We start from the raw sequence: 19,966 nt of genomic DNA on the forward strand, positions 1-19,966 counted from the left end.
CTGAAGAAAACAGAACGTTTAATGATACGTGGACAGATTCATTTGCTTTCACTGTTGACGAGACTGGTTTACATATGAGATTGCTTAATATGCAATGAGAAACTAGCAAACAACAAAAAGTCAAATGTCGCAAGGCATTTCCAGAATAAACACGCAGCCTTTGCTCAAAAATATCCGGATGGAGATGAGAGAAAAAAAGCCGTTTCGGAACTGATACGGAAGGTTGATCTGAGCAAAAATCATTTCCAGAAATGGATGAAGTCTGGAAAATCAACGACATACGCTAGTTACATTGCCGCTCAGGAAATAGTCAGGCACGGGAAGCAGTTTACAGATGGTGAATATATAAAAGAATCTTTCATTAAGATTTCAGAACATCTATTCACGGACTTTAAAAACAAGAGTGAAATTGTGCAGAAAATCATGGATATGCCCCTCTCTGCAAAGACTGTCAAAGACAGAACCATAAAAATGGCAGAAGACAGCAAATTAAAGACATCAATTCAGCTGTGGCCTACTCGATTGCCTGTGACGAGTCTAAAGACAAAGGTGATATTGAACAAATAGCGCTGTTCTGCCAGTATGTAAACTGCCGGGCCACCGGAAGAAATGATTGAGTTGATACCTCTAAAAGGCCAAACACAGGGGGGGAGTACATCTGTGAGGCTGTCTTGAATTGTTTAAGAGCCAAAGGAATAAAGACCACCCATCTGGTGTCAGTAGCTACTGGTGTCAGGGCACCGAATATGACGGGAACGCACCAAGGGATTTGTGGCTTTACTGCAGAAGTCGCTGGACAGAAAGCTGCTGACTTTTCACTGCATCTTGCACCAAGAGGCACTGTGCGCTCAAACATTTCCTCCGGAATGCACAGAAGTAATGGATGTTGTCATTCAGATTGTCAATAAAATAATGGCAAAAAGTTTAAATCACCGTCAATTCCGTTTGTTGCTGGACGAGCTGGAAAGCGCATATTCTGATCTCCTGCTGCACAACAAAGTCCGGTGGCTGTCCAAAGGGGAGGTGCTGAAACGCTTTGTCGCGTGTCTGGAAGAAGTGAAAACTTTCCTGGGCAGCAAAGGGCTCACCTTTCCTGAGCTGGAACAGCCAGAGTGGCTGGAAAAGCTACACTTCATGGTAGACATGACAGCGCACCTGAACACGCTGAACACAGCTCTTCAGGGGAAAGGACGCACAGCCCTGCACATGATGGAGGATGTTTTGGCATTCGAGCGCAAGTTGACAGTGCTTTCCAGAGATTGACAGAAAGGCACTTTGTCTCACTTCCCCAATTTGAGAGAGTTCAAACAAGGTCACGACATGATAAATTCGGAGTATTTACATTCTGCAATTATCGCAATGCAAACATCGTTTGGGAAACGCTTCTGTGAGTTCAGAGAGGAAAAAAAAACACATTATCCTTCCCGGTCACTCCCCTAAGCATCGATTCATCTCTACTGAATACGACTGCATTGGCAGGTGTGAGTAAACCTGATCTTGAGATGGAACTGGCCGACATAGCCGACGAAGACATATGGGTGTCCAAGTTTAGACGCTTGACAGCAGACCTTGAAGATGTTGCCCGTCAGAAGGCCGTTCTTGCTCAGAATCACAAAAGGAGTGATATTGAAAACCTCCTCCAACTGGACAAACTTGTGTTCGAAACATAGAATGCTTTCCCCGACATTTATGTAAACATTAAAAAGTATGCGCTTGGAGTCCTGTCGATCTTTGGATCCACATATGTATGTGAGCAGGTGTTCTCCAACATGAACTTTATTAAAAACAAACATCGCGCACGCCTCACAGATGACAGCTTGCGATCCTGTGTAAAGATGAAGGTGACATCATACAGCCCTGATGTGCAGACGCTGTGCGCTGAGGTCCAGGAGCAGAAATCCAATTAACCAAGTATGATAAATATTTTAATTGCCTATTGTTTTACGTATATTCATATTTTTTCGTTGTTCATTGAAATAGTCCTTTTATTTTTCAGGTTGACAGCTGGCTGATGTTATTTTTGGTTTGCTGCTGGCGGAAAATTTAAGTTCGGCGTTTTTCATAAATACAAGAAGGACTCAAATAGACATTGAGTATTTTACTTAAAAGTAACCTTCAACCCAACGTCTTTTTTTCGGAGTTCAAAATGTTTTTGTTGCATGCAGAAATGTAATTTCGTTTTCTCTGCAGGAGTTCATCAATTTCATAAATGCAACACATTATAGTTTGTTTATACATAGCATAAAGGCAAAAAAAACGTTGTATGCAGTGTTATTTCATTTTAAATGTCAAACGGGTTTTGCGGCTCCCAGTGTTTTATTTTCTGTGGGAAACGGGTCCAAGTGGCTCTTTCAGTGGTAAAGGTTGCTGACCCCTGCGCTAGACGGTAGCGTGATATTAATACGCAGCAGTCTCTCCGGACTCTGGGTTGGGGATTGCCAAACGTTATGTGGATTTTCTGGTGTAGTCTGTTTTGTCATATGCTTTTGTGATATCATTCTGGGGGGAACATTGTCTCATTTTTTAACTGCATTGCATTTGTGGTTTCTAAATGACAATAAACTGAATCTGAATCTGAAAATAAATGCTTCTGGTTACTGTTGGTGGAAATAGATACATTCTACACAATGGCTTTGGTACATAAGCATGCAAATCATGGAAAATATCAGAAATAATGCCACTTTAGGAAACGTATTTCAACCACTAGAATTATATAAGTAATCTCTAATTTATATCTGAAAGCTGCAGACTGAACGTCCCAGGGTATTGGTATATGAAGATGGACTTAATCTAAAAGTTTTGGAAAAAATTCACCTGTTCAATAACATTTAATTATTCTTGAATGTCATTACAACTAATGACAGTCCAGAAGAAGATGGTGCCAACGAACAAGGGCAACAACCCCAAATGGTTCACAAGATGACTTAGAAACTGTTGTTGGACCCCATGAACGACATTTTGCCAATGAGTTTTCAGGTCGATTGAGTGATTTGGTGCTTTACCAAGGGAGTTTGGTGAGGTTTTGAGCTAAGTGTGTGGCCTGGAGATGGGAGTGAGCCCATGATTGACACCATTTCTTGCTGACCTCACCAATTAAAGCATCGAGGAAGATTGAAATAATTTGGATGAAAGCAGAAGTGGGCAGGTGTTCAGCACTGACTACCTGTGAGTAACCAGTCCTTCTTTGCTACCAGGAGAAGGTGGCTGCATGTGACCAGGATCCCTCTCTTCCTCTCACTCACTGTTCCCTGAAGAAGGTACCTACGTATAACCAGCCTGTCTCTCCCTCTCACTCGATGCTGCTGGAGTCATGTGTGTTAGGCAAGGTTTAATCAATGCAGTTTATGTATTTGTGCTCACATTATCATGCATTTCTGGTTTTCCGGTTGCTCGTTCTTTATTGCCATTTTGTGCAATATTGATCGGGGCAGACTGGCTCTACGACCATGCAAATAACAAAGACCACAGCGCTGGGTTGGGATGAACTGAGCTGGACTGGATATGTCTGGACTCCTTCGATGACTTTACGGTTTGGTGTTCTATATTCTGTGTTTATTACTCATTACGCCATTTGCACGGTGTTCCTTTTTTGCGCACTGGGGATTTGATGCTTTTCTTTGAATGGGTTCCACGGTTTTCATTGTTTCATGGCTGTCTGTAGGAAGACAAATCTCTGGGTTGTATACTTTGATAATAAATGTACCTTGACTCTGAGCACTTAATTATTTTTATTAAAAATATGATTTTGGACACAGGTCTACAATTAGCCACCGTGCTAAAGCACAGTTACAATAGTAACAATCTACTCAATTTGGAAAATTAATCTGGTGTAAACTGTCCTCCCCCCCCCAAAGAAAACATAAGTCACCTATTTGGCAACATATGACCAAATCAGTCTACTTCTACACAATCAACAAGGCAAGAGAGATGTTATTAACAATGCTTATGATTGCTCATCCAGTAAACTGCTTACACATAATCAGCTAATTTGGGTTCCTTGACTACCACCAAGTTCTACGGCAATGACAACCTTAAATCAAAAACTGCGTCAGTCTGTGCACATTTCTTTATTAATGATGCCCTGTTCATTAAGTCAGATGCGAGTGCCTTTGCTGATATTTGCAACTCATCAAAAGGTGGAATTCTTTGATTGACTTGTTCTCTGATCTTGGCAATTTACTTTAAAGTATTTTGTCACCATACAAGGAACAGTGTGCTGTTAGTTGTGGAGTGACCTCTGAATGCTTGGCCTTTATGTACTTTTCAATTAGCTGGTTCGACATCATTAAAAGGCCAGGCATTTGGATGCAACAGCGCACTGATGTTGTCTCCTTGTATGGTGACGAAACGTTTGCAAGTAAACTGCCAAGATCAGAGAACAACTCAAAGAATTCCACTTTTTAATGAGTTGCAAATATCAACAAAAGGCACTCCCAATGGAGTTCTTGCCTGCAAAAAGACATGGAAAATATTCAGGCTTGTCGTAAATAACATTCACATCACCTAAGAACCAAGCAATAGTCAACTCTGACAAGAAAATCCAACTATCAAAGTTTAGTGAAAGTATCACTGAAGACAAGTGTGGAGAATGAAGGACAGCGCCTTCAAATACTTCTTCAAGTGGAAATGTATTACGTGGCTTTCTTTCTTCATGGCTAGCTTGCAGGTCAAGTACCCCTATCAGGGTGTGGATTTGTCATAACTATAGAGGATTCAGTAGTTCACCATCACTTTCTCTATGTGAATTGAGGATTAATGTAAAATATTAAACTTTCCAGCAACAACTGCATTCTGTACGTGAATAAAATTCGGGCTACAGTCCAATGAACTCCATAGACACCTACTATTCACAACATACGGTTATAAAATGAAGCATAATTGAACAGTATACGAACATAGAGATAGTTAAGCATGTAAAGTTACTTACTAATCCGCTTGAAAGAGTGAATTAAAAACTCACTATGGTCAGGGATTGTCTATGATCCTTCATGTACTGCACTAAAAGCAAACAGCCCAATATTGCAAATATTTCCAGCTTTGGTGTGAATATACCCAGAAGGATAAAAGTGACCTTGACAGCCACCGGTAATGGGGACCTTATCACCTGTATTATGCTATGTCACCTATTTACACTCTTCACTTGGAAAGCCCAGCAGATCTTGTTCTTCCTACACCAGCTTAGGAAATTTAACAGCTCAGGGCGTATCCTGATGAATTTTCACTCAGCCATCAATGAGAGTCCAGTAACCACTGTTTGGTTTCCCACCACCTCCTCCCTCTCCATCCAGGTTGCAGCAAGTGCTCCACTCAGCAGAGAAGATCACTGACTGTCAGCTACTGATATTAAAAGATTTGTTCATTGCCAGAGCAAAGAAAACTGTTGGAAAAATGACTCATCCGAGCAGTCACCTATTCACCAAACTGCCACCAGGGAGACGCTACAAGTCCATCACCACCAGGACTACATATCATCTCCAAAGCTACTTTCCTGTAGCTAGCCAGTTCTCAGTTCTCACAAAACTCAATGAGATGTAGAATCCTAACGGGCCCTGTACAATATCCATTAAATGGTCTTGTCTTTCCTGCTCTCTCTGTTCTATTGATAATTATTCGGTCTATTCACACGTTTGCATTTATTTAAGTTTAGTTACTGACACTTGCGTTAATTGTTGACAGCTTGTGGCTGCTTGCACTATTGTCTTGAAAATTGTTGGTTGCTATTATGTTGTTTGTTACAGCATTGTCCTGCTTGGCACTGAACCAATCAATTCCACTATGTTTCACATACACGCAATGACATGATTCTGATTTCATTGAAAAACAACCTTGCTATTGAACAGGTATCTCACAACTTGATGAAGTTCAGGTAGAAAGCTGATCCTGACTACATCAGGTGAAATGAGGTCTTGTACAAGAACCATTCTTTGCCTCCTCCTCTTTCTTCTTTTAACAGAATACCCATTTACTCATTTTCCCATTTGTGATATATTCCATGGGAAATGCCGACCAATGCATCACATCCGGAAGCACTGAGCTTGTGCAGAAATCCTTAGGTCAATCAAAAGTCATTTTGCATCTGGCATAGTGATTCCTACTGATTGATATTGACAACCAGAAATTAATAAACTCTTAAAGCACACAAAAATAACATGCAATTTATTTACAAGGAACCAATTATTGCTTTTAAAAACATTTTGGGAAGTCTTTTTTCATAGAATGCACACTCAGTTCTGCAAGGTTAAGGGCATTAGATTAGATGGAGTGCTGTATTCCAATACGACAGTGGAGCTATTCAGAAAACACCGGCACAAACTGGCACACCTTAAAAAAGCATCAGGTTAGCTTGTATCAATACCTACTCTATAAAAATATCACCGCTGCTGCAAACAGAGCCACATGTACCAGTAAGCACATTGGAAATTACATTGGAGGTAATTTGGTACTGGTCACACACAAAATTAAATTTTGTGGGCTGGTGTCACTAAAATAGTACAATATAATAAAATGATTTCAATAAGGAATAATTTAAAAAATAGAACAGCAAATAGGGAGAGATGTGGCCTTTCAAAAAGAGAAATACTGAAAAGATGTGGACATAAGGATGGCACCTCAGGGTATGAGTGGCCACCATCTTAGAGAAAGGAAGAAGCATGGAAAGTTGCATGACAGGTAACTGCAGAAGCAAAACAAAAATGCTGCAGAGAAGATGGGTTTTAATTATGTTATCTCACACAATCCTGACTTTATGCCTTTCCCTCCTTAATGACTACCAGCAACTCAAATTCTCTTGTTGGTAACAGTTTGAAAGTGAACCAGTGCTTGGAGACTAGGTGTTATGCTTAAGCCTAAAATGAACTTTTGACTACACTCCTACTAAAGTGCTCTGCAGCACATCTCATCTTCATTTCAGACACAGCTCAGCACATCACAGAAACTAGCCTCCCCTCCATGGATCCTGTCTATACTTCTTGCTGCCTCAATAAAACAGCCAGCATTATTAAACACCCATCTATCTTAATCATTCTGTCTTCACCCTTCTTCCATCACATAGATGATACAAAATTTTGAAAGCATGAACCACCAAGCTGAAGGACAGTTTCTAGCCCACCGTTAGAAGACTATAGTACCACAGTACGATAAGGTAACTCTTGACCTGACGGTCTACAGTACATTTCTATGATCTTACATCTTGTTTACCTGCATGGCACTTCTTCTGTAGTTGTTACATTTTATTCTACAATGTTCTTTAACCTTATACTACCTTAATGCACCATGTAATGACTTGATCTGTATGAGCAGCGAATAAGACAAGCTCATCACTGTATCTTGAGATAATACAAAGCCAATTTCAATACTAATCTATTCCATGTCCTCAGCCTGTCTTGCCTTTGTGATCTCCTTGACCCATAAAACCCTCCAAGGTCACTATGCTCTTAAAATTTTTAGCCATTTGGTCATTTCATATTTACCAAAGTTCTAAAACTTCTCCACATCCTTGTCTTCAAGGATGTTCCTCAAAACCTCAGTTCATTTATGAAGCCTTTGTCTTAAGATGGCATAGGTTGAAAGGGGGGTAAAGAAGGCATATGGCATGCTTGTCTTCATTAGTCAACACACTGAGTTCACAAATCAGGAAGTTGTGTTGCAGCTTTATAAAACTTTGGTTTGGGCATAAGTGGAATATTGCATTCAATTCTGGTCTCTCAATATAGAAAGGATGTGAGAAGATACAGGATTTACCAGGCTGCAGCCTGATTTAGAGAACATATGTGATAAAGAGAGGTTGGACAAACTTGGATTTTTTCTGGGCAGAAGCTGAGGAAAGATCTGATAGGATAGAAGTTTATAAGATTATGAGAGGCAAAGATAGACAGCTGGCATCTTTCTCTCGGGGATGAAATGTCCGATACCAGAAGGCATGTATTTAAGAGGGGTGGGGGGGAATTACAAAGGAACTCTGCAGCCATGTTTTTTTTTAACAGAGCGCAGTGGGTGCCTGGATTGGTGCACTGCCGAGGGACATTATTTAGTTAGGTATTAATTACGAGCTTAATAAGTTCAGCACAATTTTGTGGGCCAAAGGACCTATGCTGTTGTATATTTTAAGATTTCCATAGCATAGCTTTGGGATATATTGCTATGTTAGATATTGATGCACGTCACTTTATGACTATTGTAATGGGGTCCTGAATTGACCCTATGAACTGTGCTCTTAAAAAAAAGAGACCGAAGGAGGTGTACAACACAGAGACTTTGTTATTTAAAGAGAGAGGGAAGTGTACAATGCAGAGACGTTGTTATTGAGAGAGAGAGAGAGACAAAGAATGCTCGGAAGATTGATGTTATGATTTCTCGGCAGTTTGCTTACATTTCTACAAGGACACTGCCTGCTTGTAAGTTCTTACAGAGGGAGAAGGGCGGAGCAGTTTGATGGACAGCTGGTGTTCAGCATGCTGAGATAAATGCCAGGTCAGCTGCTGGACACGGACACACACAGTTTTGGACAGTGAATGAGCTTTGTTGTGCCCACAGGAAGGTGGGTTTTGGAGGATCGATCAGGAGAATCGATCAGTGGCTCTCACAGTGCAGAAAAGGTGTAACCGGTGGGGAGTTATTTGTGTGTCCAACCTTTGCCTAGGTTGATAATTCTACCACAGAAGAACAGTCACCTTGGTTATGGTCAGTCAGTAACTTTAAAAGGATTTCGGATTCCCTTCGGAGGATTTCAGAGGGAAGATTGACGACACCAGCTCACCTGAGAACCTACACACCTCTCTCTCTCCAACTCAACCCAACTGAATACCACAAACTGAACTGAACTTTCTTCATCGTAAGATTGTATCCATTTACCCATAAATGTGAAAAAGTTTGGTTTTCTATTTCCACACTTCTTTTTATTTTTATATATATATACACACACACACATACACGCATACATCTATAATCATTGCTAACCTGTTTGATATACTTGCATTTATATTACTGTATTGCATAGTTACTAATAAACACTATTGGCTAATAGCAATACCAGACTCCAAAGTGTTTTCCATTTCTGCTGGTTCTGTAACCCATCATGGGGTACATGACACTATTGACCAAGTGACATCATGATTGTAAAAAGTCTGGAAGAAGCAGTCTGCAGGAGGGCCAATGTTCCTTAGTCTGCACCCTATATCAATTCAAATCATTTACATTGTTTCACATAAGTTAAACAAAATTGCAAGTTACCAAACATAAACTAGGAAAAGAAAAACTGGATAAATCACAATTCAAAGTGAATTGAAGGAAAGACTTGCCAATAAATACCAATCATCAGCTGCCGATTGCTAACTGAGTGTCACTCCTACGTAGCCCAATAATTTAACACCATATGTTGAATGTAGGCGAAGCAGCTTGTTCTTCACTATATTTATTCCAACTGTCCTTACACCAACTGTGCAGAGAGCTTACCACCCAAATAAACTATTGTTGCCATCTCCAAAGGGATCCAACCAAATCTTTTCCTACCTGCCTTCCACTTTCTGTGAGAATCGCTCTCTATTTGACTCACTTGTCCACTTGTCCATCCCCACATCTCCCTCCTGGCACCTATCGCTGAAAGTGCAATAGCTATACCTGCCCCTACAGCTCTTCCTTCTCCACCACCGAGAGTCCCAAACATTCCTTCCAAGTGTGGTGACACAAACTCTATTGTTCCATTGCTCCTGGTGCAGCCTCCATAACAGTGAGACACGACACAGATTAAGGGATGGCTTTGTCAAGCATATTCCACTGCAAAAGGCAGGATCTCTCAAGTGCTACACATTTCAAATCAACTTTCCATTCCCATTCTGATATGTCTGTCCATGGCCTTTTTACTGCCACGGTCAGGCCAAATTCCAGTAGAGTAGCAAAACCTCATACTCTGTCTGGATAGCCTCCAATCTGTTGGCATGAATATCAATTTCTCTACCATCCAGTAATTACTCCCCTATCTCCCCTTCTCGCTTTCTCCATTTCCCATTCTGGTTACCCCCTCAACCTGCCTCTTACCTTTCTCTTCTCCTTCTCTTCTCCTACAGTCTACTATCCTCAACTATTAAATTCCTTCTTCTTCAGACCCTAACCTCTTTATTAATCACCTCCCAAGCTATTACTTCACCACCCCGCCACCTCACCCACCTTCCTCCTCACTTGGTTTCACCTATCACCTGCTAGCTTGTACTCCTTCTACTCCCCTTCTTATTCTGGCTTATCCTTCCTTTCTAGTTCCAATGAAGGGCTGTGGCCAGAAATGTCAACTTTTTATTCCCCTCCATAGATGCTGCCTGACTTGCTGAGTTTCGCCAGCATTTTGAATGTGTTGCTCAAGATCTCCAGCATCTGCAGAAACACCTGTGTTTAAGCTATTGTCTGCATTTGTTTATAAAAATTAATTATTGCCTGAGGGCAATTTCAGCTTAACAAGAAACTTGGAGCAAAACTTGCAGGGGCTTTGTCCTGAAAACAAAACACTTAATTTTCTTATTGTTATTGGATCACAAGTGTGAGCATGCAGGCACAAAACCATATCCCTCCTACAAATTTCTCAAACATATGCAATAAACAAGATTAGGAACAATTTGCATGCGTGTTATTTTATGAATATTCACACATTTAATTCCAGACACTCAAATTCAAATTCTAAAGAGTATTCTATCAGTTTTCTGCCTTGTGCATTTTGAATGCTAGAAAAAAACTGGAGGCAGCTGAGTCATTTGCTGCAGAATAGCTAACCTCTAATTTGCATAGATATTGTGGATGAACCATTGAAATGTTGGGTTATTGGTGATCACTTAGATCTTGATAATGTGGTATTTAATGTTTTTAGAGGAGCTGAAGATTAAGGAGATGATCACTACCTGGTACTTGTGACACTCTTTCATTTGGCTGTATTCATGTATGGTTAAATGACAATTAAACTTGAACTTGTACTTATCTGAAGTGAATGTTACAACAGATACAAGCCTGAAAGTTGTTCAAAACATGACAATGAAAGGTTCATTATATCAATAATAATTATATAAAAGAAACTGTACTCTTGCAATCATTAGCAAGAATTATTGTTTCAGGTTGTACCACAGTGTATTGTAGAGCATATAATAGCTATAGAGGCAATCAAAGGAATTTCCATGGTGGCAATTCAAGGGCAGAAAATGAGTATTGAAAGTATATTCCAGCCAAACATATGGACATAGTGGTAAAGCATTCAGAAAAACAAAGGTCCAGACAATAGTATGATATCAGGTTATTAATTATCAGCATGACACTAAATTCAGTCCATCCAAAATTAATGTGTCACAAAGCTGTCAGCAACACCATGATTAAATCAGTTGCAGAGATATCTTATTAACCAAGAGGAAGAGGGGCGTGACTAATTGAATCCCCATTATCTTCAAAGAAAACCCAACAAGACATTTTTTCCCAGTGAACTAGTACTTAATAGATTTACTCTATTAGAGGACACAATATATACACAATAAGATTCAATGCACAGCACAGATGTCACCAATCAGAAAAATGAAAAAAGCAGGTAGGTATACTGGGTCATTAAATTACCACTACAATAAATGAGTAAGTTGATGACATGGTCTACAACTTATCCACTTCCAGAGAAGTAAATGACAGGAACTCAAAGCTATCGCTCCCTGGACAAATGAAGATACGTAACTTAAAAATTAAACATGGGAACACTCAGACAACTATAAGATTTATAATTCATATTATGAACAGGCAAGCCAAATGTAGAAAACAGAGGACAACTAAAAAAGGATGAAGAGCAAGAGGAGGGGATGAGAAGACAGACAGGCAAAGGAAGGAAGAAAGGCAGGGAGGGAGAGATAAGAGTAGGGGAAGGTGGAGAGGAGGATGGGATGAGGGAGAGGAGAGGCAGAGAGAAGGGGAGAAGTGGAGTGGTAGAGAAGGGGGAGGGGCAGCAGGAGGGGAAGCGGACAGAGAAGGGGATGGGCAGCAGAGGAGGGACAGGCAGGTCAGAGGTGGGGGAGATGGCACTGGAGGTGGAAGAGCGACAAAGGTGGAGGGCAGAGGAGGTGGAGGGGCCGCAGAGAAGAGGGTGCATGTGAGTGGGAGGGGCGGCAGAGGAGGTGGAGGTCCGGCAGAGGAGGTGGAAGGGCAGCAGACGAGGTGGAAGGTCACACCTGCAGGGAGAGGGGTGGATTTGGGAGGGTGAGTGATGGGGCTGGCAGGGGGGGGTTGGGAGGTGAGGAGAGGGGATGGGTGCTGGAGGGGGATTGGTGCATGGAGTGTTCTTCAATTATCAAAACATCTATGCTGAATGATATGAAAAATTCCAACATCACATTAAAAATTAAGCGAGTGTGCTAAATGATTAAGTGGCTATAATAAACTCTTACCTGTAAAACTGGCAGTTATAAAGCTGAAAGAAGTAACAGCCCATTAGAATATATAAACTAGATTTATGCTCTATTTACTACTAGTGCAAAACCAGAAATTGATAAGCAAATAGCAGAAGTTTTACCTACCAAAATCTATTTTTTAAAACAATCAAATGAAAAGGCTTACCAAATTTAGTTGAAAGGGATAATTATTGATAAATCATATTGAATCAATGGATGTATATTTTCTGAATTTACTTTACCAGTTACGTTGTGAAAAAGAAGTGAGGATGAATGTTTGAGATATCAACTTCTGGAAGATTCCCATATAACATTTCTATATTCTCTCCTCTTAACACCCTAATTACTTAAATGCACACTTTAGGACACACAAGATTACTGACAAAGTAAATGAAAATGATCTGTGTATCATCTAAACTGAAACCTGTATAACCATTATCTTCACTAACAATGAAACCAAAATTTAAATCTGGCTAACTATTAAATCACCAACTATTTTTGCCACAGACCATAATTTCAACTGATAACTTCAAATTACTAGACAGCAACAACCTTCTCACATAAGTTAAGACTTTATTCTCTAAAGCACAGAGAATAAGGAGAGATTTGATAGAAAATTACAAGAGGTATAGATAGAATAAATGCAAGCAGGCTTTATCACTGAGATTGGGTGAGACTAGAACTAGAGGTCATGGGTTAAAAGGAATTTAGATAGGTACATGGATGGAAGGAGCCTGGAGGGCTATGGTCTGGGTGCAGATCAATGAGACAAGGTAAATTATTAGTTCAACATTGTTTGGATGTCCTAAGAAATCTATTCCTGCTATGTTATCTTTAGTTTCTGAATTTAGTAGTTTTTCTGGAAATAAATTACATTTGCACAGAAGTGAGTTATTTCCTATTAATAACTACTTGGATCAATATGATCAAATTCCCTTTAGCATTGCTAAAAATAACTTTATTTATCTTGGTATTTAAATTACCAAAAATTTTAAGGACCTGTATAAATATAACTTTCTTCCATTAATTGAATCCACTTTCTAAATGGTCTCCTATGACATTATCATTAATTGGTCGAATTAATGCTCTTAAAATGATAGCATTACCAAAGCTCTTATATGAATTACAAGAAATCCCTTCTTTTGTTCCTAAACTGTTTTTTGATAGAATAGATTCTAAAATTCTATCTTAATAAAAATCCTAGATTGAGTAAACATTTATTGCAGAAATTAAAGACGTATGGTGGTATGGTTTTGCCAAATTTTAGAATGTATTACTGGGCAATTAATATTTGATACATTTCTTTCTGGGTTCATTACCAGACATACATGACTGTCCTTTGTGGGTGGCTCTGGAGAAAAACTCGGTGAAGGGGTATTCTTTGGCCTCTTTACTGGGAGCTCCTCTTCCCTTTTTGCTTTCTAAGATTGGTAGTCGAGACCTCAATCCCACTGTTAAACATACATTACGAATTCGGTTTCAGTTTCGTAGATTTTATGAGCTTGATAACTTTGTTCTTTCTTGTAAAATCCATCTTAATTATTTTTTAAACCATCAATTTCCGATCTGACCTTTTTAATTTGGAAAACCAAAGGAACAGTAACTTTTTTAGACTTGTTTATGGGGGATTGTTTAATGTCTTTCACTCAGTTAGTGGACAAATATGACTTACCTAATGTACACTTTTTTAGATATTTACAAATTAGGAATTTTCTATGTAGTTTACTTCCAAATTTTCCCTCTGCTTATTCACCCAATATAATAGTTACTCTTTTTCAGATTAAACCATTTCAAAAAGGACTGATAGCTATAATTTATAAATGGTTATTGAATTTGCGATGGTATCTAATGATAAAATTAAAGCTGCGTGGGAATTGGAATTTCGAGAGTCACTTTCAGATAAGCAATGGAATAAAATCTTTCACTTGGTAAATATCTGTGCCCGTCATTCCTTGATACAGTTCAAGGTAGTACATCGGGCACATATGTCAAAGGATGAATTAGCCCGTATCTTTTCCAACATTAATCCTATTTGCAACAGATGTAATATTGAGGTGGTTACTTTAACACATGTTTTGGTCTTGTATCAAGATAGATAATTTTTGGAAAGATGTCTTTAAAATTTTATCAAAAGTCTTGAATTTGGACCTACAACCGAATTTTCTTACAGCAATTTTTGGGATCACTCCACCGGAAGCAGGATATATTCCTGTTTCCACTCAACAGATGATAGCTTTTACAACTTTATTGGCTAGGAGAGCCACTTTGCTTAAATGGAAGGACTCTAATCTACCTATTGTTTTTTATTGGCTTATCTCCATTATGTCCTATCTAAGTTTAGAGAAAATAAGAAGTCGGACATTTGATACATTCTTTAAATTTGAAGAAACCTGGTGACCTTTTATTCAATATTTTCATATGGTTTGATTTATTGCTCTTCCAGTTACTTTCTAAAAACTTTGGATTTGATCAGAAAGTTTCTCTTTTTTCTTGCTTTTACTCTCAGTATGAGTTGCCCAGTTCCTTTTCCCCCTCTTTTTCTTTTTTTGTTTGTTTTTTTTGTTTAGTGGGTTTTTTATGTATATAAAAATTCTATAAGTTTCTTTAACTTTTTTCTTCTGTTCATGGAATGATAAGAGGAGAATTGATCATCTTATTTTGTATTATATACTATTAGATTAATACTATGCATGATCTTGATAATGTTCATTTTACCTTTTATATGAATTGTTATTGATCTAGATATTTGAGATAATTTTCCTCTTGTTTATATATATGTACTTTTTTTTATTAATAAAAAGATTGATAAAGAAAGAACATTGATTGGATGGGCCAAAGGGCCTGTTTCTACACTGTAGTATTCTATGACTCTATAGTTCCAGCTAAATCATCAATTAAGCAGATCTTATTGGCAAGGCCTTCAGTAACAAATGTGGCAGGATCAAACAGGCCCTGTCCACAGAAAGCTGAAATACAGACCAAGCTGGGGGTTTTTGTTGTTGTTTAAAGGTGAATAACCGCATTCAAATATATTGCTAAATTGTATTGTGCCAGGCATACCTTTCGATGAATATTCTTCAGACTTTCCAGTGTATTCTCACTGATAAAATCTGTCACTGGCCTATTAAAGAGATGATAATTAAACAAACATGATAAATAGAAGAACCAGTTTAATAAATCTACTCCAGTCATGTTTGCGAGTATCCTATTAATAATTCTGAATAAAATAAACTTCTTTCTAGGACACCATCTTTCGCTTCAAACTGAATTATCCAAATATCAACAAATTTGATTAAAAATACAAGAAAGAATTAATTTTGTTATGTAACAGATCACTGTTAGATTTCCACAGCTTAGTAAACACAGCTCTCTGAACAATCCTAAAACAGCCAGATTTGCAACCTTTCTCCAAATACCTGCTTTAAAACCACTGAAACAAATAAACAATACTCTTGCATGATAACAGAAGTTATTTGGTGATACTGCTGATTAGCAGAAAATAACGAATTGTTCACTTTGAGACAAAAGTAAAACAGTGTTAACTGATCTTATAGTAAAGATTGCAGAATGTAGAATGCACGTAATGATTAATTAATGCCTGACTACATTGAGAATGATTTCACTCTCAACAGAATATCAGTGCTGTGGCAAAATCTGAAACATGATCAGAAAATTTCAAACATTGAGCACTGCAGAAATAAGTTTAGGAGGGCACTAAAGGACTTGAGTTAAAACAAGTTTGAGATAGAATAAGGTTACTTTTGTGGTGGATTGTTGATTGTAAATTATGAAAGAAACTTTTGGATCATTTACAGTACAAATACGCAGGCTGGGGTATGGTTATGGATCAAAGAGGAGAAAAAATGAACCTCATGGACAGATTATCTTGAATAGTACATGAAAAGAAACAGAAGGGAAATTAATAATGCAGAGTTGCAAACCCAAGAGTGTCAGAGAGCAGAAGTAAGTGTAGTTGCTACTACTAGGTGCTTGGGAAACTGAAAGATCTGAAGGTAGGTAAGTCACCTTGATCAGATGGCTACACCCCAGGGTTCTGAAGGAGGGAGTTGAAGAGATTGTGAGGGCTTTGTAACGATCTTTCAAGAAACACTGGATTCTGGAATAGTTCCAAAGGAATTGAAAATTGCAAACGTTACTCCACTCTTTAAGAAGGGAGAGAGACAGAAGAGAGGGAATTATAGGCCAGATAGCCAGAACTCAGTGGTTGGGAATTTGTTGGAGCCATTTGTTAAGGATGTAGTTTCAGGGCACTTGGAGGTAAATGATAAAATAGTCCAAAGTCAGCATAGCTTCCTTCATGGAAAATCTTGCCTGACAAACCTGTTGGAATTCTTTGAGGAAATAACAAGCAGAAAAGACAAAGGAGAATCAATGGATGTTGTGTACTTGGATTTTCAGAAGGCCTTTGACAACGTGCTGTACATGAGGCTGCTTAACAAGACAAGAGTTCATGGTATTACAGGAAAGCTACTATCATGGATAGAGCATTATCTGATTGGTAGGAGGCAAAGTTTAGGAATGACGGGAGCCTTTTCTGATTGGTTGCCAGTGACTAGTGGTGTTCCACAGGTGTCAGTGTTTGCACTGCTGCTTTTTATGTTCTATGGCAATTATTTGGATGATGGAACTGATTGCTTTGCGACAAAGTTGCAGACGATTTACAGAAAGGTGCAAGGGCAGGAAGTATTGAGAAAGCAGGGAGGCTGCAGAAGGACATGGACAGATTAGGAGAATAGGCAAAGAAGTAGCAAATAGAATATACTGTCTGGAAGTGTATGGTCATGCACTTTGGTAGAAAGAATAAAAGCACTAATTATTTTTTAAACAGAGAGAAAATTCAAAAGTCTGAGATACAAAAAGACTTGGTAGTCCTTCTGCAGGATTTCCTAAAGGTGAATTTGCAGATTGAGTCAGTGGAGAGGAAGGCAAATACTATGTTAGCATTCATTTTGAGAGGACAAAATTAGAAAAGCAAGGATGTAATATTGAGGATTTATAAGGCGCTGATGAGGCCTCACATGGAGTATCATGAGCAGTTTTGGGCTCCTTATTTAAGAAAGAATGCGTTGACATTGGAGAAGGTACAGTAGAGGTTCACAAGAACGATTCCACGAATGAAAGACTTATTGTATCAACAGTGAATGATGACTCTGGATCTTTTCTCACTGGAATTTAAAAGAATGAGGGACTATCTCATTGAAACATATTGAATGTTGAAAGGCCTAGACAGAGTGTAGTTGGAGAGGACGTTTCCTGTGGTAGGGGATGTCTCTCTATTCTGGTGCTGTGCCTTCTGATCCTAGACTCCCCCAAATTAATCATGATTTTGTAGGTAAGTTTTTGCTACCAAAGATACAAATTGTTACAATCAAAACAAGAGAAGTTAAAAAATTATATTAATTCAAGTCTTAAAGTTCAACTTAAGTTCTTTTCCAGAACAAGGGGTCACAGTTTAAAGATAAAGGGGAAGCCTTTTAGGACCGAGATGAGGAAAAACTTCTTCACACAGAGAGTGGTAAATCTGTGGAATTCTCTGCCACAGGAAACAGTTGAGGCTGGTTCATTGGCTATATTTAAGAGAGAGTTAGATATGGCCCTTGTTGCTAAAGGGTTCGGGGGTATGGAGAGAAAGCAGGTACAGGATTCTGAGTTGGATGATCAGCCATGATCATACTGAATGGCGGTGCAGGCTCGAAGGGCCAAATGACCTACTCCTGCACCTATTTTCTATTTTTCTATGTTTAACATGTTGTTCGAGGTAATATATTTATTGAACTAGGCAAACACATCTGTTAACATAACAGACCAAGAAATCCTGAATGATGCACACTAATCTGTTTATTACTGAGGCAGCAGAGCACAAGTTACTAATAATTACAAAATCTGAGAAACTTCAAGGAAACAAAGCAGTTACAAGTTAGCCTAAGTAACAGTTACTAATGAAAGCATTATTTCAATGTCTTCTCTAGACAATAGCTTTCACTGGTAATTATTAATAATTTTATTATTCTCCTTTAGTCACACTGTTACATATATTGATGCTTTATTTAATTGAACACATTACAAAATCTCATACCTGTTGTTCTCAACAGATATCTTGTTGAGTGCATAAACAATCTCTGCACAGGCCAATACTGCACCATGACGTGTATTCAAATCAATGCCCGTTGCTAATGGTAACAACTGCAACAAAGCTACAAAAAAACAATTCGTTTAAATAGCTGAAAACATATTAATGTAAAACACATCAACTATCATTCAGTCAACATGGCATGAGTTTTTTATTCTTCAAGCAAATAGCACAATTCTAACTAAAATTTAGATGGGCCAACAATGTAGTAGTTCTTAAAAGCAATGCAATTTCAGATTCAGAATCAGGTTTATTATCACCAGCATGTGTCGTGAAATTTTTAAACTTTGCAACAGCAGTTCAATGCAATACATAATACAAAAGAAGAAAAAAAAAAATAATAAATAACTAAATCAATTACAGTATACACATATTGAATAGATTAAAATTCGTGGAAAAACAGAAATAATATGTATTAAAAAAGTGAGGCTGTGTTTGTGGGTTTAATGTCCATTTAGGAATCGGATGGCAAAGGGAAAGAAGCTGTTCCTGAATCGCTCAGTGTGTGCCTTCAGGCTTCTGTACCTCCTAGCTGATGGTAATAGTGAGAAAAAGGCATGCCCTGGGCGCTGGAGGTCCTTAATAATAGACTCTGCCTTTCTGAGACACCACTCCTTGAAGATGTCCTGGGTACTTTGCAGGCTAGTAGCCAAGATGGAGCTGGCTAAATTTACCTTCTGCAGCTTCTTTCAGTCCTGTGCAGTAGCCTCGCCTCCCACCCCCCCCCCCCCCCCCCCACCAGACAGTGATACAGCCTGTCAGAATGCTCTCCTGGTACATCTATAGACTTTTTTGAGTGTATTTGTTGACATACCAAATCTCTTCAAACTCCCAATGAAGTATGCCTTTAATGTACTTTCCTTAACCATTCCAGTAAGTTAGATCTGAATTTAATTTTCATTAATGGATGACATCGTGAATCCTATCATAAACTGTAGAAGAATGAGGGAGAGAGACGGTTGATCTCGCTTATAGTGAAATAGGATGCAACTTCTGAATTTGAAGGAGCCATATGATACTGTGCCAGGTGCAGAAACCTGTTTGGAAATATATCAATATGGAACAGATTTTAAACTCATGACTGATGTTAGAAGACTCCTGGCCAGTTATAATACAAAAGCACTTCCTACAACTTAAAAGAATAGCACCTGTAGATAATATTGTCTCATTAACAGATGCCCTTTTGAGCCAAGTTTGTTAAAAATAAAGGTTAATTCATAGAAAACATAGTGAGATGCAGCCCACCTCATTTGAGAAAGAACAGATCATTAGATTCCTGAGAACGTTGTGTAGATTTTTCAGGAGGTTATCAGAGTATGTAAGTTATATCTCTGAACAGAGACCAGAACTATAGATGACTAGGAAGTTTAACAACTTACAAAATTACTATTTTCTCTGGTAGGTGAACCAATACAGAGGA

At 38.6% G+C, this 19,966-nt stretch overlaps 1 protein-coding gene across 1 annotated transcript in view; it reads right to left on the reverse strand.

Annotated features, from left to right (window-relative positions):
• tbcd (tubulin folding cofactor D) overlaps positions 1-19,966 on the reverse strand; it is a 259,836-nt gene that overhangs the window by 72,875 nt on the left and 166,995 nt on the right. The window contains exons 20-22 of the mRNA XM_059948764.1: positions 18,493-18,610; positions 15,456-15,516; positions 12,393-12,415 (exon numbers count right to left, since the gene is read on the reverse strand). Of these exons, the coding sequence (XP_059804747.1) occupies positions 12,393-12,415; positions 15,456-15,516; positions 18,493-18,610 (202 nt within the window). The remainder of the gene's footprint in view (positions 1-12,392; positions 12,416-15,455; positions 15,517-18,492; positions 18,611-19,966) is intronic.

Source organism: Hypanus sabinus, chromosome 23 (assembly GCF_030144855.1).
Source record: "Hypanus sabinus isolate sHypSab1 chromosome 23, sHypSab1.hap1, whole genome shotgun sequence".
Taxonomy (NCBI): Eukaryota; Metazoa; Chordata; class Chondrichthyes; order Myliobatiformes; family Dasyatidae; genus Hypanus; species Hypanus sabinus.